Source organism: Phaenicophaeus curvirostris, chromosome 14 (genome assembly GCF_032191515.1).
Source record: "Phaenicophaeus curvirostris isolate KB17595 chromosome 14, BPBGC_Pcur_1.0, whole genome shotgun sequence".
Classification (NCBI taxonomy): domain Eukaryota; kingdom Metazoa; phylum Chordata; class Aves; order Cuculiformes; family Cuculidae; genus Phaenicophaeus; species Phaenicophaeus curvirostris.
In genome coordinates, this window is record NC_091405.1 from 8,948,954 (window position 1) to 8,968,751 (window position 19,798).

General features: G+C 51.6%; 2 protein-coding genes across 2 annotated transcripts; both read left to right on the forward strand.

The window, feature by feature from the left end:
* The first annotated feature begins 7,952 nt into the window (after positions 1-7,952).
* On the forward strand, positions 7,953-10,532 carry FOXC2 (forkhead box C2). The gene has a single exon (XM_069868112.1). It carries the CDS (start codon positions 8,248-8,250, stop codon positions 9,706-9,708), a length of 1,461 nt encoding a protein of 486 aa, XP_069724213.1. The 5' UTR covers positions 7,953-8,247; the 3' UTR covers positions 9,709-10,532.
* A 5,688-nt stretch (positions 10,533-16,220) lies between these two features.
* Positions 16,221-18,132, forward strand: FOXL1 (forkhead box L1). The gene has a single exon (XM_069868115.1). The coding sequence runs from the start codon at positions 16,368-16,370 to the stop codon at positions 17,199-17,201; it is 834 nt and encodes a 277-aa protein (XP_069724216.1). The 5' UTR covers positions 16,221-16,367; the 3' UTR covers positions 17,202-18,132.
* The last annotated feature ends 1,666 nt before the right edge of the window (positions 18,133-19,798 follow it).

The window sequence follows — 19,798 nt, forward strand, 5'->3', positions numbered from 1 at the left end:
CCCGCCCCCTCCTGCGCGCGCCTCTACGGTGGCGCGGAAGGGCCAGAAAGCCTCGAAGGCGAAGAGGAAGAGAAGTACTTATGACTAAAAAAGTCGATTTTTTTTTTTTAATTTAAGATGAAGTTTCATCAAAATAGTTGTAAATTTTTGAAGGCTAGACAGAGCGTACCTCTGACAGCATGTTTTCTTTCACACAGTGTTTTTCCAGACACTGTTAAATGTTGGACTGGATGATCCGATGGGTCTTTTCCAACCTGGTGATTCTATGATTCAATAACATCTTGTGTTCGGTGTGATCTGTGCTGAACACGCCTCTTCTGTTTGCAGCCTTTCCCCATCTCAAATGCAAGGTCAGGCAGAGCTGGCTCCAAAGCTCCAAATGAGCAAGAGTTTTGACTCTTACGAATCATAGAATCATAGAATAACCAGGTTGGAAGAGACCCACCGGATCATCGAGTCCAACCATTCCTATCAATCACTAAACCATGCCCCTTAGCACCTCGTCCACCCGTCCCTTAAACACCTCCAGGGAAGGTGACTCAACCACCTCCCTGGGCAGCCTGTTCCGGTGCCCAATGACCCTTTTTGTGAAGAATTTTTTCCTGATGTCCAGCCTAAACCTCCCCTGGCGGAGCTTGAGGCCATTCCCTCTCGTCCTGTCCCCTGTTACTTGGGAGAAGAGGCCAGCACCCTCCTCTCCACAACCTCCTTTCAGGTAGTTGTAGAGAGCAATGAGGTCTCCCCTCAGCCTCCTCTTCTCCAGGCTAAACACCCCCAGCTCTCTCAGCTGTTCCTCATAAGGCCTGTTCTCCAGCCCCCTCACCAGCTTTGTTGCTCTTCTCTGGACTCGCTCCAGAGCCTCAACATCCTTCTTGGGGTGAGGGGCCCAGAACTGAACACAGGATTCGAGGAGCGGTCTCACCAGTGCCGAGTCCAGAGGGAGAATAACCTCCCTGGACCTGCTGGTCACGCCATTTCTGATCCAAGCCAAGATGCCTAATAGCATTAAAATTAGTCCTTGGAAGGCAGTAGAGTATAAATAAGTTTTCTGGGAAAATAAAATACACATGTAAGTTGGAAATATATTCTGTAGCTCTTGTCTTGCTGCACAGGATTGATGGAGATCACTCCCTCTTGTTGCCCAGGCCTGATAAAGGGTGCTTGCTTTCTAAAACTCCAAAACAAGTCTTAGAGAGTTTATTTGCTGGTATTTGCACAAAAGGTGCACCTCTGCCTCCCTTCTCTGAGCGTCTCTGTTGGCAGGCAGCTTCCAGGCAGTGCGAGGGTGCCCTGCAGCTGTGAGCTGCCAGGCACAAGCCTTGTGAGGGGCTGTGCACCCCCAAACCTGCAGCCTTACCACTCTATCTCAATTTAAACTGAAAGGGATTTGCCATGTTGCTAATGTTGTGAGAGTGCCCCCAGGGTTATAGAGGTACTGTGGTGTTTGATCATAGCTGGGGGAAAAATACCCACCCACTTTTCATAAAAAAAAATCCAAAATCAATTACTTTTCCTTTTTAAATTGACTGGTCATGAATAAAGTGATATCCAGCCTTAATGCGGGCTTCTAGGTCTGCCAGCATTCAGAAAGTACGCTTCTCACTTGTGTTTAACAGGATAGTAAATGATTTACATGATTTATTATTTATAGAATTAATGTATTCATCACTTACCCAAGAAAAGGGAGGACATTGAGAATCCCGACATTCCTGAGCAGAGTGGGATGGAAGGGTCATGGGAACAATGAAACAGAGGTTTATTTTCAAGTGTGTCAGAGAAGGGGAGGGGGAAATGGCTTTTGAATTTGGTTTCTAATCTGCTTGGGTTGGATGCTACCAATACACATCCACCGTCAGAGCTGACTGTTGCTCTGCCAACCAAAAAGCGGAACAAATTCGGATGCTCTTCCCTGAATAGTTGCAGATGTAGCTGGGCAGATGCAAACTCGTTTTCTCTCTGTGGCTGCTGTTGATTGCTGAACTGTTTTTTTTCACAATGCGAATCAGAGGCCAGGACTCTGCTGGGTTCAGGAGTCTTTCCCCTTCCAACTATGTGTGTTTTTCAAACTCAGTTTAATATCAGTGTATTGGTCTGAAGGCTGCAGAGCAGCTGTGGTGAACCTGAGGCTTCACCCTTCCACCGATGTCCCTCGTAAGCATTCAGAGAAAGTACTTGCAGCCCAGGTTCTGCAATGGGGTGCATTTAGGAAGAGCCTTTTCACTACCTCAGAGCGCTGCTGGAGCCAGTGGGAATCCATCCAGGCATAATAGACCACCCATGTGGAGCTGGGCCTAAATGTTTGAAGCTCATTCCTCCACTTCCTACTCACAGAAAACTCCCAGTGACTTTGATATCTCTGTGGAGAGTTCAGGATCAAGCCTCTGGTGAGCAATTTACAGCCCCTCTGTAATTCAGAATTGTGATTTGCACTCCTGGGCTGCCAGTGCCGGTGCTGTCTGTCTGTCCGCTGTCACCCAAAATCGGCACGCTGCAGCTCGTGGGACGTGTTTCCACTCCAACACACTTGATTCCTCTTCCCCTTTGAGGAAGGGAAAGTGAGTGAAGTAGCAACGGCCCTATTAATTAATGTGTTAACAGTCAAGGAGGGGCTGAGACCCAACCAGACCACCTACATCTCCCTCCAACCTCCGTGCAAGACTCTCAGTAGAGCTGTTCCTGGCTTCCAGAGAAGAGGGCTTGAGGTGGCTTTCTAGAAATCAGTGTACTTTGCCTCAAGCACATGCGGAATTTCCTGGTAGGTGATGTCTCTTCTGCTGGTTTGATTCTCTGCTTTGAGTCTACAGGTCTGAAATTTGCTCCAAATTACTTTTCCAGGGTCTCTTCTGTTACGCATCCTTTAATGTTAGCTCTAGCAGCCTGGTGTGGCTTGTACAGATGCCACTGGAGAGCCTCACTTTTTAGGGGGAAGCAGACAGAGCCACCAACATCCTTATAAATGGAATTAGTCTACTGGAAGTGCCTAAGTCACTTCTGATATCCTTTTTACTAAATTGAATAGAATGCTTTAGTGAAAGAGGTTTTAAAAGGATCCTGGGCTTTCCTACAAAAGACAAAATGCAACTTTTGCTTGAAACATCCACAATTTGTGAAAACACCTAGAAAAAGGGAGTGCCAGATTAACACAAACCCCATGAACAATGTAGAAAGAAACGCCTTGTGCTGCAGGAATCCTTTCTCTGAAGTGCTTAGAGCACTCAAGGGCACCCATGGAAAACAGGCGATACACACGAAGAGGAGCACTGAACTGGCGATATCACTCTGCTTGGTTTTCAGTATTGAAAATGAAAAATAGTCTACAAATTTTAAAGGCAACATTTTTATTGAGGTTTTCAGTCATACAGCATATTAGCTGTGTACCAGAAACCAGTCTTTCTGAGCACTGTGAAATGGGTGTCCCATGTGTGAATAAGCAGCCTGATCAGATTTTGTGACTTTGAAACAACCTGACGGAGGAGGGCAATGTGGGTAGGTGCAGCTGGCATGGACAAACGTGTTTGAGCCGAACAACATTGCCTGCTGCTGGGAAATGGTGTGGCATTTGCAGCCAGTGATGGGTGCCCTCTCCTGGGTCAATCACTACTACAGACGCAAAAACAGTAAACAAGCAGAAAGCCACCTGCGTCAAGGAGTTTTAGCCAGACTAGTGCCACTGTTTGCATTGCCAGGATATAGCTTTTCTTTTTCCTTTTTTTTTTTGCTATTTATTTCTTTCCTTCCTCCTTTCTCTCATTTTCTATCTTTCTCTCTTTTCCCATTCCTCCCTTCCCTCCTTCCTCCTTTTCTTTTTCATTACTTCTTTCTTTCTACTTCTTTCTCCTTCTCCTTCTCCTTCTCCTTCTCCTTCTCCTTCTCCTTCTCCTTCTCCTTCTCTCCTCTTTCTCTCTCTCTTTCTCTCTCTTTCTCTCTCTTTCTTCTCTCTCCCTCTTTCTCTCTCTCTTTTTCTCTCTTTTTCTCTTTCTCTTTCACTCTTCTTTCTTTCTTTCTTTCTTTCTTTCTTTCTTTCTTTCTTTCTTTCTTTCTTTCTTTCTTTCTTTCTTTCTTTCTTTCTTTCTTTCTTTCTTTCTTTCTTTCTTTCTTTCTTCTTTCTTCCTTTCTTCCTTCTTCCTTCCTTCCTTCCTTCCTTCCTTCCTTCCTTCCTTCCTTCCTTCCTTCCTTCCTTTCTTCCTTCCTTCCTTCCTTCCTTCCTTCCTTCCTTCCTTCCTTCCTTCCTTCCTTCCTTCCTTCCTTCCTTCCTTCCTTCCTTCCTTCCTTCCTTCCTTCCTTCCTTCCTTCCTTCCTTCCTTCCTTCTTCCTTCTCTCTCTCTCTCTTCCTCTCTTTCTCTCTTTCTCTCTTTCTCTCTCCTTCCTTCCTTCCTTCCTTCCTTCCTTCCTTCCTTCCTTCCTTCCTTCCTTCCTTCCTTCCTTTCTTCCTTTCTTCCTTTCTTCCTTTCTTCCTTTCTTCCTTCCTTCCTTCCTTCCTTCCTTCCTTCCTTCCTTCCTTCCTTCCTTCCTTCCTTCCTTCCTTCCTTCCTTCCTTCCTTCCTTCCTTCCTTCCTTCCTTCCTTCCTTCCTTCCTTCCTTCCTTCCTTCCTTCCTTCCTTCCTTTCTTCCTTTCTCTCTCTCTCTCTTCCTCTCTTTCTCTCTTTCTCTCTTTCTCTCTCCTTCCTTCCTTCCTTCCTTCCTTCCTTCCTTCCTTCCTTTCTCTCTCTCTCTCTTCCTCTCTTTCTCTCTTTCTCTCTTTCTCTCTCCTTCCTTCCTTCCTTCCTTCCTTCCTTCCTTCCTTCCTTCCTTCCTTCCTTCCTTCCTTCCTTCCTTCCTTCCTTCCTTCCTTCCTTCCTTCCTTCCTTCCTTCCTTCCTTCCTTCCTCTCTTCCTTCCTCTCTTCCTTCCTCTCTTCCTTCCTCTCTTCCTCTCTTCCTCTCTTCCTCTCTTCCTCTCTTTCTTTCTTTCTTTCTTTCTTTCTTTCTTTCTTTCTTCCTTCCTTCCTTCCTTCCTTCCTTCCTTCCTTCCTTCCTTCCTTCCTTCCTTCCTTCCTTCCTTCCTTTCTCTCGTCCTCTCTTCCTCTCTTTCTTTCCTCCTTTCCCCTCACTCTTCCTCTCTCTTTCCATCTCTCTTGCCTTCCTTGCCTCCCTTTCTCATTTCTTTGTCTTTTTCTTTCTTGCTCTCCCACTCACGCTCTCTTTCTCTCTTGTTCCCATTCTCCATCCGCTTTCACATGCCTCTTGCTCTCTTTCTTTCCTGCTCTCCCTCTTTTTCCTCGATCTTCTCCCCCGTTTCTTTCCCCTCTCCTCCTTCCCCCCCGTCTCTCCTCCCGGTGCCCGCCGCTGCGGGGCGGCTGCAATCCCCGCGGAGCCCGCTGGGGGGCAGCACACGCCGCGCTCAGCCCGTGCTGCGGGCAGGTGAGCGGCTGCACCGAGCCCCGCGCACCCCCCGCCCCGGGGACCCCCCCCCGGGCACCCCCCTCCGGGACCCCCCGCCCCGGGACCCCCGCCCCCCGGGCACCGAAAGCTGCGGCCGGAGAACCCGAGGCTGGTGGGGGAGCGGGGGCGAACGCGGCTCCCGCAGCCCCGCAGAGCAAAGCAGAGACCCCCGTGCCTTTTCCTCTTTCGCTCGGGGAAAAAAAAAACAAACCCTCTCTTGACGCTCCCTCGGTTGGAGACCGGCTATTTTTCGTAGTGATGATTTTTTATCTCCTCGCAATTTGGAGTTTGGGCTTTCCCGAGCCCGTTGATTTTCTCCCGGTTAAGTTCTCAGCTCCAACAACCAAAGCTGCTTCTTGTTTTTCTGTAGAAAACCCTCTCGGTGAAGTTTTCAGCCGAGGAGAGGTAAGATTCAGTCAAGGTTATTTCTCGAGAGCGCAGCTCCGGGACGCCGCAGGCTTCCATCAAGCTGCTCCAGTTAAAAATTCCCTCCTTTAAAAAAAAGTTAAATTCCTGCTTTTAAAAAGTTACATTGTTTAAGAACTCATGCACGCTTGTGTACGCTAAGAAAACGCCCTAGATTTTATGAGAAATACGATTTCCTTGAAAACCGTAGACAAAAACTTGAAGTCGTTCTCAAATTATTCCAGGAAAAAAAAAATGTTTTCTCGACAGCCGTACATTTACACGAAAAGTATCAGGAAACCTCACAGAATTACTATTTGTTTTAATAAAAAATCGACGTTTGCTCGCTGATGAAACCCTCCTAAGACATTTATTTCCATCAAAATTAAATAATTTCGAAGCGCCCGGCGAAACTTGCCGGTCAGTTTTTCTGTCACAGGTCATTTTTAACCATTCCTCCTTGTAAAGGAGCTGACTCTTATTTTCAAGATTTTTTTTTTTCCCCCGGTTATCGCATAAAATCGTTTCCTTTCTTATTAAGAAAGTCGCCGGTAATTAAGAGCACGGCGAGTTCCCACGGCCGGACCGGCTGGGAGCGGGGAAGGACCCTTCGTCCCCTTAGCCAGCAAAAAATCCCAGTCTGACTTTTGCAGGGGAGGGTGGTGGAGGGAATATCTTTGTTTAAAGCCTCACAAAGCCGCACAAATTGCAAGGAGGGAAAGGCAGAATTACAGTGCAAGAAACCAAAAAATCACCGCTGGGAAATCGGAGCAGGAGCAGCCGGGCTCGGGGGAAGCAGCGGGCAGGAACCCTGCCGCACTGACAGCTAATTCATTTTAACCTTATCTTGGTCTTGAATCGATTTTGCAGTGACTAAATTTTTTATTTTATTTTATTTTAATTTTTTTTCCGACCAGGGAGAGGTAAAATCGCTTTTTCCCCCCCACCTTCCTTTCTTCTCTGGGAGATCCACGCTCCTCCCGGGTGGGACAGGGCACCTCGCGGCAGTTTTCCCGATCCCTGAAATTTACACTTGGTCACCCTGCGTCCCTAATTGCCCCACTCTGATTGCCTCTAATGAAACCATTAGAGAAAAGGCAGAGGGGCGGATTTCACAGGCACAAGAAAATCCGCCTCAATGGCCGGAATGGGGAAAAAAAAAAATCAACAAACTCAAGTCACTGAAGTGCGCTCACTGTTTTCTTTTTAGAAAAATAACAACAAAACCCCTTCAAACCTGTCTCGAAGAGGAAGGGGAACCTCTCAGAGCCCTGAGACAGGGGAAGAGCGGGGTGAGAGGAGTGCGGAGAGGGACCTGGGGGCCTTTCCCGGCTGCGGGTGAGGAACCGCGGGGCTCTTGGGCTGGAATGAAACACCTTTAGAAGCAGAAAGGGGGGAGACGGACCTGCCCGGCGCGGGGCACCGTTAAGTCAGCGCGGCGCTACGGGGATGACCTGGCTCAAAAATTTTAAAAAAAAAAAAAAAAAGCGAAAAAGCGCTTCAAAACTTTGTTTTTCGATCAAGCTCGAGGGAAGGTGCAGCGGGCGAGCAGAGCCTGCTCCGCGCTGGCTGCTTTCGGGGCCAAACCGTTAAAACTATAGACCGGGGGAACGCGTATATAATTTTTTGATGTGTGTCTATATAATTTTGGAGTAAGGGAGGCGGAGGAGCGGGTATGTGTGTGTGCGTGTGTGTGTGTGTGTGTGGGCGTGTGCCTGCGGGTGATGCTCGCACCGCCGCCGCGCTCCCATTGGCTGCGCCGGGCGCCGCCGCGCTCCCATTGGCTGCGCCGGGGGCCCCGCGCCCTCCCATTGGCTGCGGCGGGGGCCCCGCGCCCTCCCATTGGCTGGCTGCGGCCCGGGGGGCGGGGCTAGCGGCGAGTAAAAGCGCGGCGGCGGCGCGGGGCGCGTTTCGAGGCTTCGGCAGCGCGGCCGGGGAGCTCGGCGGCTCCGCGCCCCCCTCGCCAGGACCTGGCGGGGCCACGCTGCCCCCCTGAAGATTTCGGGCCGGTGTTGTGACAACAACTGGGTTTCCGCAAGGCTGCTTTTTCGTCTTCTTATTTTTTTCCCCCCTCTTTCATTATTCCCGTTTTTTTTTGTTGTTGTTGTTGTTGTTATTATTTTTTTTTTTTAATAATTCCCTTTTCTTGCGAGAACACTCCCCCCCACGCCTCCCATCCTCGGGCCGTAGGTGTGTATACAAGAATCACAGTAATAAAGAGGGAGGGAGAGGCCGCCAGAGACCACCCTGCCCCGGCGACCCGAAGGATGCTGCTGCCGCGCCGCTGCTAGAGGAGACGCTGGGAGCCAGACTCTCTCTCTCTCTCACCCTCTCGCTCCCTCTCTCCCGGACGGGGGTGAAACCCTTGCGCCCTCCTCCTCCTCCTCCTCTTCTTGCTCTCCCGCGCGGAGAACCCCCTCTCCATGATGCAGGCTCGCTACTCCGTCTCGGACCCCAACGCTCTGGGAGTGGTGCCGTATTTAAGCGAGCAGAACTACTACCGGCCGGCGGGGACGTACGGCGGCATGGGCAACCCCATGAGCGTCTATTCGGGCCACGCCGAGCAGTACGCGGCGGGCATGGGGCGCTCCTACGGCCCCTACCACCCCCACCAACCCGCCGCCCCCAAGGACCTGGTGAAGCCGCCCTACAGCTACATCGCCCTCATCACCATGGCCATCCAGAACGCCCCCGACAAGAAGATCACGCTCAATGGGATTTACCAGTTCATCATGGACCGCTTCCCTTTCTACCGCGAGAACAAGCAGGGCTGGCAGAACAGCATCCGCCACAACCTCTCCCTCAACGAGTGCTTCGTCAAGGTGCCCCGCGACGACAAGAAGCCCGGCAAGGGCAGCTACTGGACCCTGGACCCCGACTCCTACAACATGTTCGAGAACGGCAGCTTCCTGCGCCGCCGGAGACGCTTCAAGAAGAAGGACGTCTCCAAGGAGAAGGAGGAGGCCCGGGAGCGGCTGCTGAAGGAGCAGCCCAAGCCCCCCGGGCTGCCCGGCGCCGACCTGGCGAAGGAAGCCTCTTCCTCCTCTTCCTCTTCCTCGGCCTCCGAGAAGAAAGTGGTGATCAAGAGCGAGACGGCGTCCCCCGAGCTGCCCGTGATCACCAAGGTGGAGACGCTGAGCCCGGCGAGCGGCGGGGCCGTGCGGGACAGCCCCCGCAGCGCCGCCTCGCCCCCCGCCGCCGCCGCCTCCCCCGAGGGCTCCGTGCCCGAGCACCACCCCGCCGGCAACGGGCTGCCGGGCTTCAGCGTGGAGAGCATCATGACCCTGCGGACTTCCCCCGCGGGGGAGCTCAGCCCGGTGAGTGCCGCCTCGGGCAGCAGGACGGGAGCCGGGATGCCGCTGGGCTACCCGCCGGGGCAGCCGTCGGGCTACGGGGCGGCGTGCGGCCAGAGCCTGGACGCTAGCGGGAGCTACCACTGCAGCATGCGGGCCATGAGCCTCTACAGCGGCGAGCGGCCGGCCCACGTGTGCGCGCCGCTCGACGAGGGGCTGCCCGAGCACCCCACGGGCGCCCCGTCGCCTCTCGGGGCGCTCAGCCTCCCGTCGGGGCAGGAGGGGGCGCTGGGGACCGGGCACCCCCCACCCCACGGCGGCGGCGGCGGCGCTGGGGGGGCGACGGGGGGCCAGCCCGCCGCCTCCTGGTACCTGAACCCCGGGGCTGAGCTGAGCCACCTGCCCGCGCACGCGTTCGGCTCCCAGCAGCAGACTTTCCCCAACGTCAGGGAGATGTTCGCCTCGCACCGGCTGGGGATGGAGAGCGAGCACCAGGTGAGCAGCAACTCCGCCTGCCAGATCCCCTACAGAGCCGCCCCCTCCCTCTACCGCCACGCCGCCCCCTACTCCTACGACTGCACCAAGTACTGAGCAGCCGCCACCCCCCGCCTAGGGCACCCGACTAATTATTCTTGCTAATAATTATTAAAAATATCAGGAGACGTAAACCTGTGCCAGATGGATGGAGAAGGGAGGGGAAACAATCTGGCAGCTTCCCCGTGGACCTGGGGGCCGCAGAGTTTGTAGATCCCAAGCCTCCCTAAATTCCAGGCGAGTAAATTCTACTTGAAAAGGGGGGATCTCTGCTTAAAAAAAAATAATGAAACGAGAAAGGAGTAATTTTATATATATAGGTCTATCTAAAAGTGGCAAATTTTATATAGGGGGTGTCAGAAAAATAAGTTATGGACCAATATCACAACGACCATTTATACGTTTTAAAAGGAAAAAAAAAGTATATAAATATATATATATTAAAATATATGTCCTGGGTATTTTTTAAGTTCTCTGTGCTGTAAAAAATGTGTGGATTTCTAATCAGGCTGATTTTCAGAGCCGTTAATATAATATTTAAAGTTGAGTTCACTGGATTATTTTTGTCTCGCCCAACAATTCCTAACTTCCAAATTAATGACAAGTGATTTCTTCTTCTGTGTACAATTATGCAATAGTTTCTTCTGTTTTAGAGCTGTTCTTTTTGCAAGACGAGGAAATAATTTATTTTTTGCTGGTGAATTTTTTTTTTGAAAGAAAAAAAAGACAAAGTATCTGATACTTTTTTATTATTTACTACGTGTGATGTTTTGTATAATAGATTTCACCTTGACCATTCCTAAGGACTATTTGCTTTAACCTGCTTCAAAGTTCGTTTGTCTTATGTGGTCCTAATTGTTGTACTTACCTTAAAATAAATCCATGCTGTTTTTTTCTTCTCCAAGTCTGGCGCTTGTCTCTGTGTGTGTAAGTGGGGTTTGCAGTTTTTCTCCTTTCCTCTTTCTTTAATGCGGAAAACTGGTTGTTTTTAAAACTAAGTCGTTTTCCTGGATTCCCGAGGGTTTATTATTACGATTATTTATTTGACAAAAGGTTTAATTCATGTGGAGAGCTGGAAATTATACAACTGTGCGGGGACACGAATAGGCAGAGCAGGGGTGGTCAGGTCTGAGCACCCTCAATCCCGAATCAGCCTGGATATGGGGAAATTTCCCTGCTCTGCAGGGGGGAGAATGGGGGAAAAATAAGAGGCAGGGAGGGATATTTCTGCTTTCCTTGCCCTGTCCCTGCTAGGCAGGCCCTGTGCGGTGCTTGGCGTGTCTCAGCGCCCGGAGCCGGCTCTTTCCACAACGGAAAACGAATAAAAATCCCTCCTTTTAGTTCTATTTTTTTTTTTTTAAAGGAAACCGAAAGGCTACGAGTGGGTGCGGGTGATAAGAGCGATCGTTTAAACCCGGGCTCGCTGCGGAGTCTAGAAGGAGGCTCAAAGCTCATTTAGGAATCGTTTTAAGCTTTTAAATCCTCTCCTGTATAAAGATTTAGCTGATTTTAACCTTCTATGTATCTCTTTAAGCTCCTATTCGCACTGCCGGGCGCTGACAGATGTTGTGCCTTTTCCTTAACCTGTTACAGCAGCTTTAACCAAGCCTAGAATTGGAGGGGAATAGCAACTCCGAAGGCACCTCCCGCAGCCCCCCAAAATCCCTGTAAACCCTGGCTGGCTCAAGGAGTGGTTGTACCGCTGTTAGGCTGTTAAAATCGATGATATAAATTGGTTTTGATTGGATAAATTTTGTATGCGCTAGAAAGCTGGCAGAAAGCACTGAAACTCATAGTTTAAATGAGGAAAGAACGGCCGAGCCTCGCTTGATCTGTTTTTTAAGGAACGTTCTTGTAAAGCTCTTGCCATTTTTTCCTGGCTTTTGGAAGATGGGGTTTATTTTTTTCTTTTAAATTCGTCTTTTTTTTAAAATACGGCAAAATCCAAACTGCTTTTTTAAAGAGAGAAAATAAATAGGTTAGAGGGTAGGAAAAAATCATAGTGTAAAAACAAAAGCGGGGTAAAAAAAAAAAAAATAAGCGGGGAAGAATTCTTTCCTGGGCTGAGCCCCCGTCCCTGCAAGTTTTGTCCCCGAGTGGATCCCGGTGGCAGTGGGGGGCCGGGTGGGTGGCTGAAGTCAGGTGTCTGCTGTGGGCTTTCCCACATGTGTTGAGAAATTTCGGGATAATTGCTGCTCCCACAGCGACAAAGGGCACACGGGGACCCTTCCCCTCAATGGTTGATGCTTGGCAGGGGTGCGGGGGCTGCGGTGCTGGGATCCTCCCCACCTTGCCGCTGCTGAACAGTTCTAGGGGGGCTGCTGCTTGATTCAGGGGTCCTCTCTTCCCCTACAATCCCTTGTTAGTGAGATTTTTTCCCCCTTCCATCCCTGTGGGATGATCCTACATGGGGTCTGATCTGCTCCTGGCCCCTTTTCCCCTCCCCGCGCTGCTGGGTTTCAGCTTTGGACGTGGCAGGATTTCAGGATTTGGGGATTTCAGGAGGCTGGCAGAGAAAGAAAAGCTCTCTACTAGGTGCTGAGGGCACTGGGAACTTGCAAGATCTGGCCTTCCCGTAGCCTGGGAAAAGCATCCAGAGCAAAGTGGGCATCCAACCTCTCTCTTAGGGGCAGGGGCTGGGTAACAGCATCGTCCTTTTGTTGTGCCCCATCCTGGGGTGGGGGCCAAACTGCCCCAGCTGCCCTTCTCTGTCCAACCCCAGTGCCTCCCCCCCTGCCTCTTTTCCAAGAGGAGCATTTTTGGGTGGGCTGACTTTGCAGGTGAGGTGGGAGCAAAGTCGGAGTGCAGGGGACCTTTGCGGGGCTGTATTTAAAAGCTGGGATATGGAGGTTGGTAACGCGACAGGTATTTGTCGTGACAGGTGAATTCAGCCTGGCTGGAAGAGAGGAGAAGGAGTAAGGAGGGAAAGAAGGAGGAAGGCCCAAGGTAGCTGCTGCGAGCAGCCACAGCTGGATAAGGCCCTTGCAGCTCAGGGACCAGCACAGCCCCTGCCCCTGCAGTGGATCAGGAGGGCCAAGCTTGGCCCCAGGCAGGCTGCAGCTACACGGACAGTTTGATTCCAGGCAGCAGATGATGATGGTGGATGGGTTTCTATCTTTTTTTTCCTTGCTGCACTGCCATTAACCTACAGGTTTGCAAAGCTGCCCGAAAGCCCAGGAAACTGCAGATTTTGAGAGGGAGGAAAGGCAATTTCCCAGCTCATTCCTTCCAGGAAGGTTCCTGCATAGGGTGACCCTGCAGCCTGGCCAAGGGAGAGTTTTCTTGGTGCTGCAGGAACCAGGCAAGCGCAATCCCTTTAGAAAGCCCCTCAGACCTCTGCACAGCCTGGGGAAAGAAATGTCTGGTCTCCCCCGCAAGTCATCCCACCTCCTCTAGAGCTCAGCAATGTGTCTTGGTAAGGCACTGGACAGAAGGTTTTTGGGGAAAGCTGGTAGCTGTTCTGTCACTTTGGGGTGGACTTTGCAGAAAGTCTGTACCAGGCACTGAAGGGCCAGGAGAGAAACAAATATACCCCAAACCCTGTACCGATATCGTGTGACCTCGCAACAGTCACAGTGAGGGGGCCAGGGGTGGGCAGCTCCTGCTGGCATCTCCAGGATGTCATGTCTAAGGAAGCTATGGGAGTGGGGAGCACTGATTTACACCCCTACTGTCCAGCCCGACATGCAGGTAGGAGTGAAGAGCACTGATTTTCATCCCTGCTCCTCCCGGGCTGGGATGCAGGTAGGAGTGGGGAGCATTGATTTACGCCCCTGCTGCCACCAGGCCATGATACAGCAGGAGTGGGGAGCACCAGTTTGTGCCTTTGTGCCCCCCACAGGCCGAGATGCAGCAGGAGTGGGGAGCACCAGTTTATACCACTGCTCCCTGCCGGCCAGGGGGCAGCAGGAGTGGGGAGCACTGATTTATACCCCTGCACCCTCTGGGGCTGGGATGCAGCGAGGAATGAGGAGCACTGGTTTGCCCCCCTACTCCTCCTGGCCCAGGATAAAGCAGGAATGGGGAGCATCGATTTGCACCCCTGCTACCCCTGGCTCGAGATGAAGCAGGAATGAGGAGCACTGATTTACGCCCCGGGAGCCTCGGGCAGGAGCGCTCCTCGCTGCTGCTTTAAAAGGGGCTTGTCAGCTGGGGAGGAGGGGAAACACGTCCAGGAGCGCCTCCACCGCCGGCTCCGCGTTTTGTGGTGTTTTTTTTTTCCGTTCAGAGGAAGAGCGACGGTAACGCCACCAGCAAAGCCCTTCTCCGCCGCGCCTCTCGCTTCCCCGCTCCCCCCCCAACCCCGCAGCCGTCGGAGCCGCTCGGAGGATGCTCCCGGGTGGAAAATGCAGCGATGCCGGCGTCAGGAGAGGGAGAGCAGGCAGCACATGAGCTGGGAAGAAGAAGCAGAGAGAAAAGCCGCATCCCCGCCACCAAGGATTTCCTACAATGAAGAGGGGGGAAAACAAGGAGGAAGCAAGAATTTTACTGGGGGAGGGAGCTCGGGGAGTGAGCGGGAGCCCGTGTGCCTGCCTCCTGCCGAACACGCGAGTATTTATTGTTTTAATAATCCGTGCTTGGAGTGTCCTAAGGAGAAGGGGACTCCCTGAGGCGAGGACAGGAGGGGGTTGGCTGGGGTGGGGGGCAGCCTTGAGGATGCGTCCTGCGGGTGGGAGCAGCCTGACTCTTCCTCATCGCTCTCTGATGAGGATGCTACAGCAGGGCTGGTCCCCAGTGTCGAGACGAGGGGAGACCCCGCCTCCCCAAACCCTTCTCCTTCCTCCCCTTTTCTGATTTATTTGGGCGTTTATTGAATTTACGGCACGCCGGAGGGATCCTGCAGCTCGCGGTGACTCCGCACCGCGGGGGGGATGCGGCATTACCGGCAAGGGCGGTGCTGGAGGTGGGGGGGGGGGCTTCTCTGGGGACACCCTCCCGACCCCCCCCCCCCCCCGCCCCACCCCGAGAAGCCACCTCCCTCCGCACCCCAGCTGGATTTCCCAGGCTCGCAGGGCGATTTGCAGCCTTTAGGAGCCGTCGGTGGCTCCGCAACCATCATTCTGGTTCCACCCCGGGGGTTAAGCATCTTCTCTCAATGTTTTACTGAGGGAACGGCAGGACGGGAGCAGAAATGGTCAAGAAACCCCCCACGGACGAAGGGGAGTTTGCAGAACGGTGGTGGTGGGCGTTGCCAGGGCCAGGCGGGTCTGAGCAACACCTGGGAGCCCGGTTTTTACCTCTTCCCACGACAGGTACAAGTCCCACCACGGTCGAGGGAGCTGCACTGACGGGATATTTCTTTCTGAAAGAGGAAGGGATTCCCCTCAGGCTACCTCTTCCCTCCCGCAGGGAAATGATGCTCCACGGAATAGGGTCTCCCCGGGGTTAAACGCAGGTCTAGGGGGGCTGGGGAGGCAACCGACCTTTCCAACTGCATCGGAATCCCTCGTGTTAAAGCTGTTACATCAGTAAATTAAAATATATACATATTTATATATAAATCCAACAACAGAAAACACAGCCCCAAACCTGGACGTTTATACAGAAAAAGAGCATCACAGATCCCTAATGTAAGCACCGGCCAGCTGTGTGCACTTGTAAAGTTGTTATAATCCCCCTCCTTGTTATAAACAGGAAAGTACATAATATAAAGCAACAGGCCCGCATTCACAAATACTGACCCTCCTCCCCTCGCCTGCCAAATTCCCCTTTTATGAAGCTCGTTGCAGCCCCCGGCGTCTCCCCCGGCGCTCCCTGCCTGCCCGGGGCTCGCTGCCCTCCCGTTCCCGGGTGGCCTATCGCGACAGAGCGGGGGGGACAGGGACAGGGCCACTCCTCCAGCCTGGTCCCCCAACAGGGGGGTGCAGACTTCGGTCGGAGAGCCCCCCGCCACACCTGGACCCCCCCATTCCACTCCAGACAGTCCCTTTCCCCTCCTCCCCGTCGCATCGTTGCCGTCTCTCATGCATCCTTTTTTCTTTTTTTTCTTTTTTTTCCTTTTTTCTTCTCTTTTTTTCTTTTCTTCATTTTTTTCTTTCTTTTTTTTTTCCTTTTTTTTTCTTTCTTTTTTTTTTTTTCATTTTTAACTTTCTGTTGTTGTTGTTCGATGCCCCAGTTTCCCTGCGGGGATCCCTGCCCGCCGCTCCCCAGCTCCAGCAGTGAACATCCTGCTCTGCTGTGTGTGCTTGCAGCGTCAAAGGGTGGACGTGATATTTCAAACATCAGATCAGTGCGTTTATATATTGGGTGCCCGGAAATTTTTCCAAATAAACACAGCTTGATTCGACTTGGGTGGGCAGACTTATCAACAGACTAATTCTATAAACAAATGAAGGAATAACCCGGAGACCATTGGCTGGTACCAGCAAGACACGTGGAGAGAGCTTGGAGTTTTGTAGCAATGAAATTTTAATTAATGTGGGTGGGCTGAGAACACAAACGACTGTTTATCGGAGACAATTTATTTTCCAGTGCTAAGTCAACATATAATAGCAAACTTACAACAATTATTTAACTTTTTTTTTTTCTTCTCCCTTTTTTTTTTTTTTTTTAAGAGCTATGAGGCAGGGACAGAGGCAGAGCGAGCTCCTTCAGGCAGGGCTGGGATCTGAGCTCGCACAAATCGCTCCCCGGTGTACTCGTCCCAGGTCGCTGCCCTTCCCCGTCCCTTCTCCGGGCTCCGAGGGGGAAGACCCGGAGCTGCGAGCCCTCCGGCGATGAGCCACCTCTACGGGAGCCACCTCTCCCCCGTGGGCACCCCCTCCATGGTTTATCTCCCGGCCGGCCTGGGCTTCGCCCCCAGCGGTGCCATCTCCCGGCAGGACCCCCCGCAGAAGCCCCCGTACAGCTACATCGCCCTCATCGCCATGGCCATCAAGGAAGCTCCGGAGCAGAAGGTGACCCTCAGCGGCATCTACCAGTTCATCATGGACCGCTTCCCCTTCTACCACGACAACAAGCAGGGCTGGCAGAACAGCATCCGCCACAACCTCTCCCTCAACGACTGCTTCGTCAAGGTCCCCAGGGAGAAGGGGCGGCCGGGCAAGGGCAGCTACTGGACCCTGGACCCGCGGTGCCTCGACATGTTCGAGAACGGCAACTACCGTCGGAGGAAGAGAAAGCCCAAAGCCCCCTCGCCGCCGGAGCCCCGGGGCAGCGCGACCCCCGCGGGCGGCCCCGACGAGCCCAAGAGGGCCAAGGGCAGCGCGGCCGCGGGCGACGAGGGGGTCCCCGGGGCGGACGGGGGGGAAGGGGCCGCCCCGCCGCCCGCCGCCCCCGCCCCGCCGAGCAAGAGCGACCCGCGGGGCCGCAGCTTCAGCATCGAGAGCATCCTGGCCCAGGGGCTGCGGCAGCCGCCCCCCCGGGCAGCCCCCAAAGCGGCTCGGGAGAGCCCCGGCGGCTCCCTGGTCGCCAACGGGGGCTTCGGGCCGGCCCTCAACGCCTCCCTCCTGCTCGACTCCCAGGTGCACGGGAGGCTCTACCACATCGGCATCCCCTTCCTCTCCTGCTTCCCTCTCCACTTCTCCGAGGCGGTGTTTAATTTTCAGTAGTTGCCCCCACGACTAGCCCCCCCCCCCCCTCCGCCCCTCTGGTCCCTGCTCCGGAGGGAGAAACCGGACTCGGACCTCACCAAGCGGGTAAAGACCCCCCCCCAAAACCCCCAAAGCGATGTTAAAGGTAACTCAGGATTTCAGGGCATTTTCAAGGCACGTCTTGCTGTGGAACTCGCTTTAGCGATTGCCTCCCACCCCTACCAGATCGACTTTTAAAGGTAAAATAGTTTTCTTTTCCCGTGGGTGGTGGAGGTGCAGAGGCAGGCACCGGGGGTTCGTTCCCACGCTGGCCTCCAAGCCCCTTTGGGTTTGCTTTGCACCTTCGGTCTTTGCATCCCTCAGTTTTCTCAGACCTGGTTTCTGCCAAGCTCTTCGGGTGTCCGGTTTTCTACTTTTTTGGTTTTCTTTTGAGAACCGAACCCACCCCTTCCACCCCTGGGGGAGGAGGCTGAGGTTGGGTTTGCCATTAATACCCACAGATGCCTGCATGAAATAATTCCTAATATTGCCCTACAGTCCCAGCCCTCTGGATGGGTAAAAGGCAGGTAAATGGAGCTGAAGTAAGGGCAAACCAAACAACCCAGACTCATTGTGCACAATCATGCTTGTTTTGACTTAGCACTGTACATATTTACTAGTGTTAACGCAAGCTGTTTTCCTGCCTAGCACTTGTGCTTCTGGAGTATCACGATAAGTGTTTCTGTCTCACTGATGTGGCCAGAGAGATGAGCAAAGAGGTTACGAACGTGACTATGCGGCCAGTTCCCATGTCTTACTGGGATCAGTTGCTTCTGACCAAAAAAGACTTGAAGCAGGCTTGTGGAGGCTGGTCTTGGTGTTTAGTAGTAGCAGTGTTAACAACTCAGATAACTACTAGGAAAAAAATACATCGGCTATGCTTCTAAATTTTCTTTTTCTTTTTTTTTTTTTTTCTCTTAAAGGACGGATCCAACATATTACAAGCAATCAGGATTTTTTTTTTGTTTTGTTTTTGTTTTTCCCATAAATAGAGTCCTTTTGTATATTAGTGGATAAATGCTCTTTTGGAAAAAAAAATCTATATTCTCATTTTTTTTTTTGTTATGAAATTGAACCTATATTCAATAAAAGTATTTTGTTCAGGACTGTGGCTGATGTGTTGTAAAACATCCCTCAGCTCATGGAGCAGGAGGGCCAAGGAGCGAGGCCTGTTGGTGAATGCAGCAGTGAGTTCTGGTGCAAATATCCTAGTGATGGCACGATGCACTGTGCTGCCAGGAGAAGGGAAATTACCCATTTCTCACAACTAAAAGATTGTTTCCCCAAATTAATCTGTTCCTCCTTTCCTCCCTCCATCCCACCCCCTCTGACTAGTGAAGCCTGTCCTTAAATAAGCCCCTGGAGTAGTGGAAATCTGAGTTTCTCAGGTGAGTTGAGATTTAGCTTTTGCAGAGGTTGGCCATCAAGCTGCTTTGACATTTGGACCAGGAGCTCAGAAGGGCTCATCTCAAAACAAGGCAGACTGTTCTCACCTGAGGAGGTACAGAAAACCTCCAAAAGGTGGTAGTTGTTGATTTTCCCAAAAGAAAGGCGGTCATATGTGGATCTCTGGATAGGCAGAGCTTCTCACTGTGAAAAAAAAAAAAAGAAGAAAATAAAAACACAGAAAGGGGCTTTTATACAGATTTGCAAAATAGACTTTATTTAATAAAATCCCATCTTAATTCTTGTCTGGCAGAAATCTCAAATAACTTTCTAACCCCAGCTGCTTGCATATACTAGGAATTGGGCACGTGTGTGAAATGTGAGGTTAATGCTGCCTCCAGGGTGTGTGAATCTGGGTTTCCATTATGAGTGGCAATTTGGAATTATTTGGGATCAGGCCATCGATGTAACTTGCAGGGGCTCAATACCGAGAAAAAGGCTCTTATTGACAACATGCAGAATGACTGACAGCACATGGCTTTTGCACGTCATCTGTTTATATAGAAAGGAAAAGAAGTAATGATACAATAAAAACAGCAGCGCTTTGGTGTGTAGGAATAAGTGTGCGTATCAATACACCAGTACCCGCCACTTGGATGTAACAGAGCATCCAGGCCAGGTTGGATGGGGCTTTGGGCAGCCTGACCTACACCTGCCCATGGCAAGGGGGTTGGAACTACGTGATCTTTAAGGTTCCTTCCAACCCAAACTATTCCATGATTCTATGATCCTTTAATTGTCTATACATCATGTGAATTTTGGTGCTGTGCAGTACAAACCTGACAATGTGTCATATAGATAGGAAGGACCTGACAAGCTGCAAATAATTGATGTCAATGCCTTCACACCTGTTTCACAACCCAAAAAAAGCAGCTGCCAAACACAAAACTGCCACCCAGTATTTAACTCATCCCTGGAATCCTTCCCCTCCTGGCTTTCCTAACTTCTCAAGGCTGGCTATAAACACCAGTCTGAAATACTGCAAAGAAACGGAGAAAATAGCCTATGATGCAGTATAAACAGCATACTACTTGTGTGGGCGATATATATGCCTTTCCGTTCCAGTGGAGAAGAATGACCTCTCCCAACCAGGCAAGGTTTCATGTCTCCAAGGTCTGCAGCCAATTTTA

Excerpts from the sequence above, each read along its gene's own strand:
- FOXL1 (XM_069868115.1), top strand. The coding sequence starts at position 16,368 with ATGAGCCACCTCTACGGGAGCCACCTCTCCCCCGTGGGCACCCCCTCC.
- FOXC2 (XM_069868112.1), top strand. The coding sequence starts at position 8,248 with ATGATGCAGGCTCGCTACTCCGTCTCGGACCCCAACGCTCTGGGAGTG.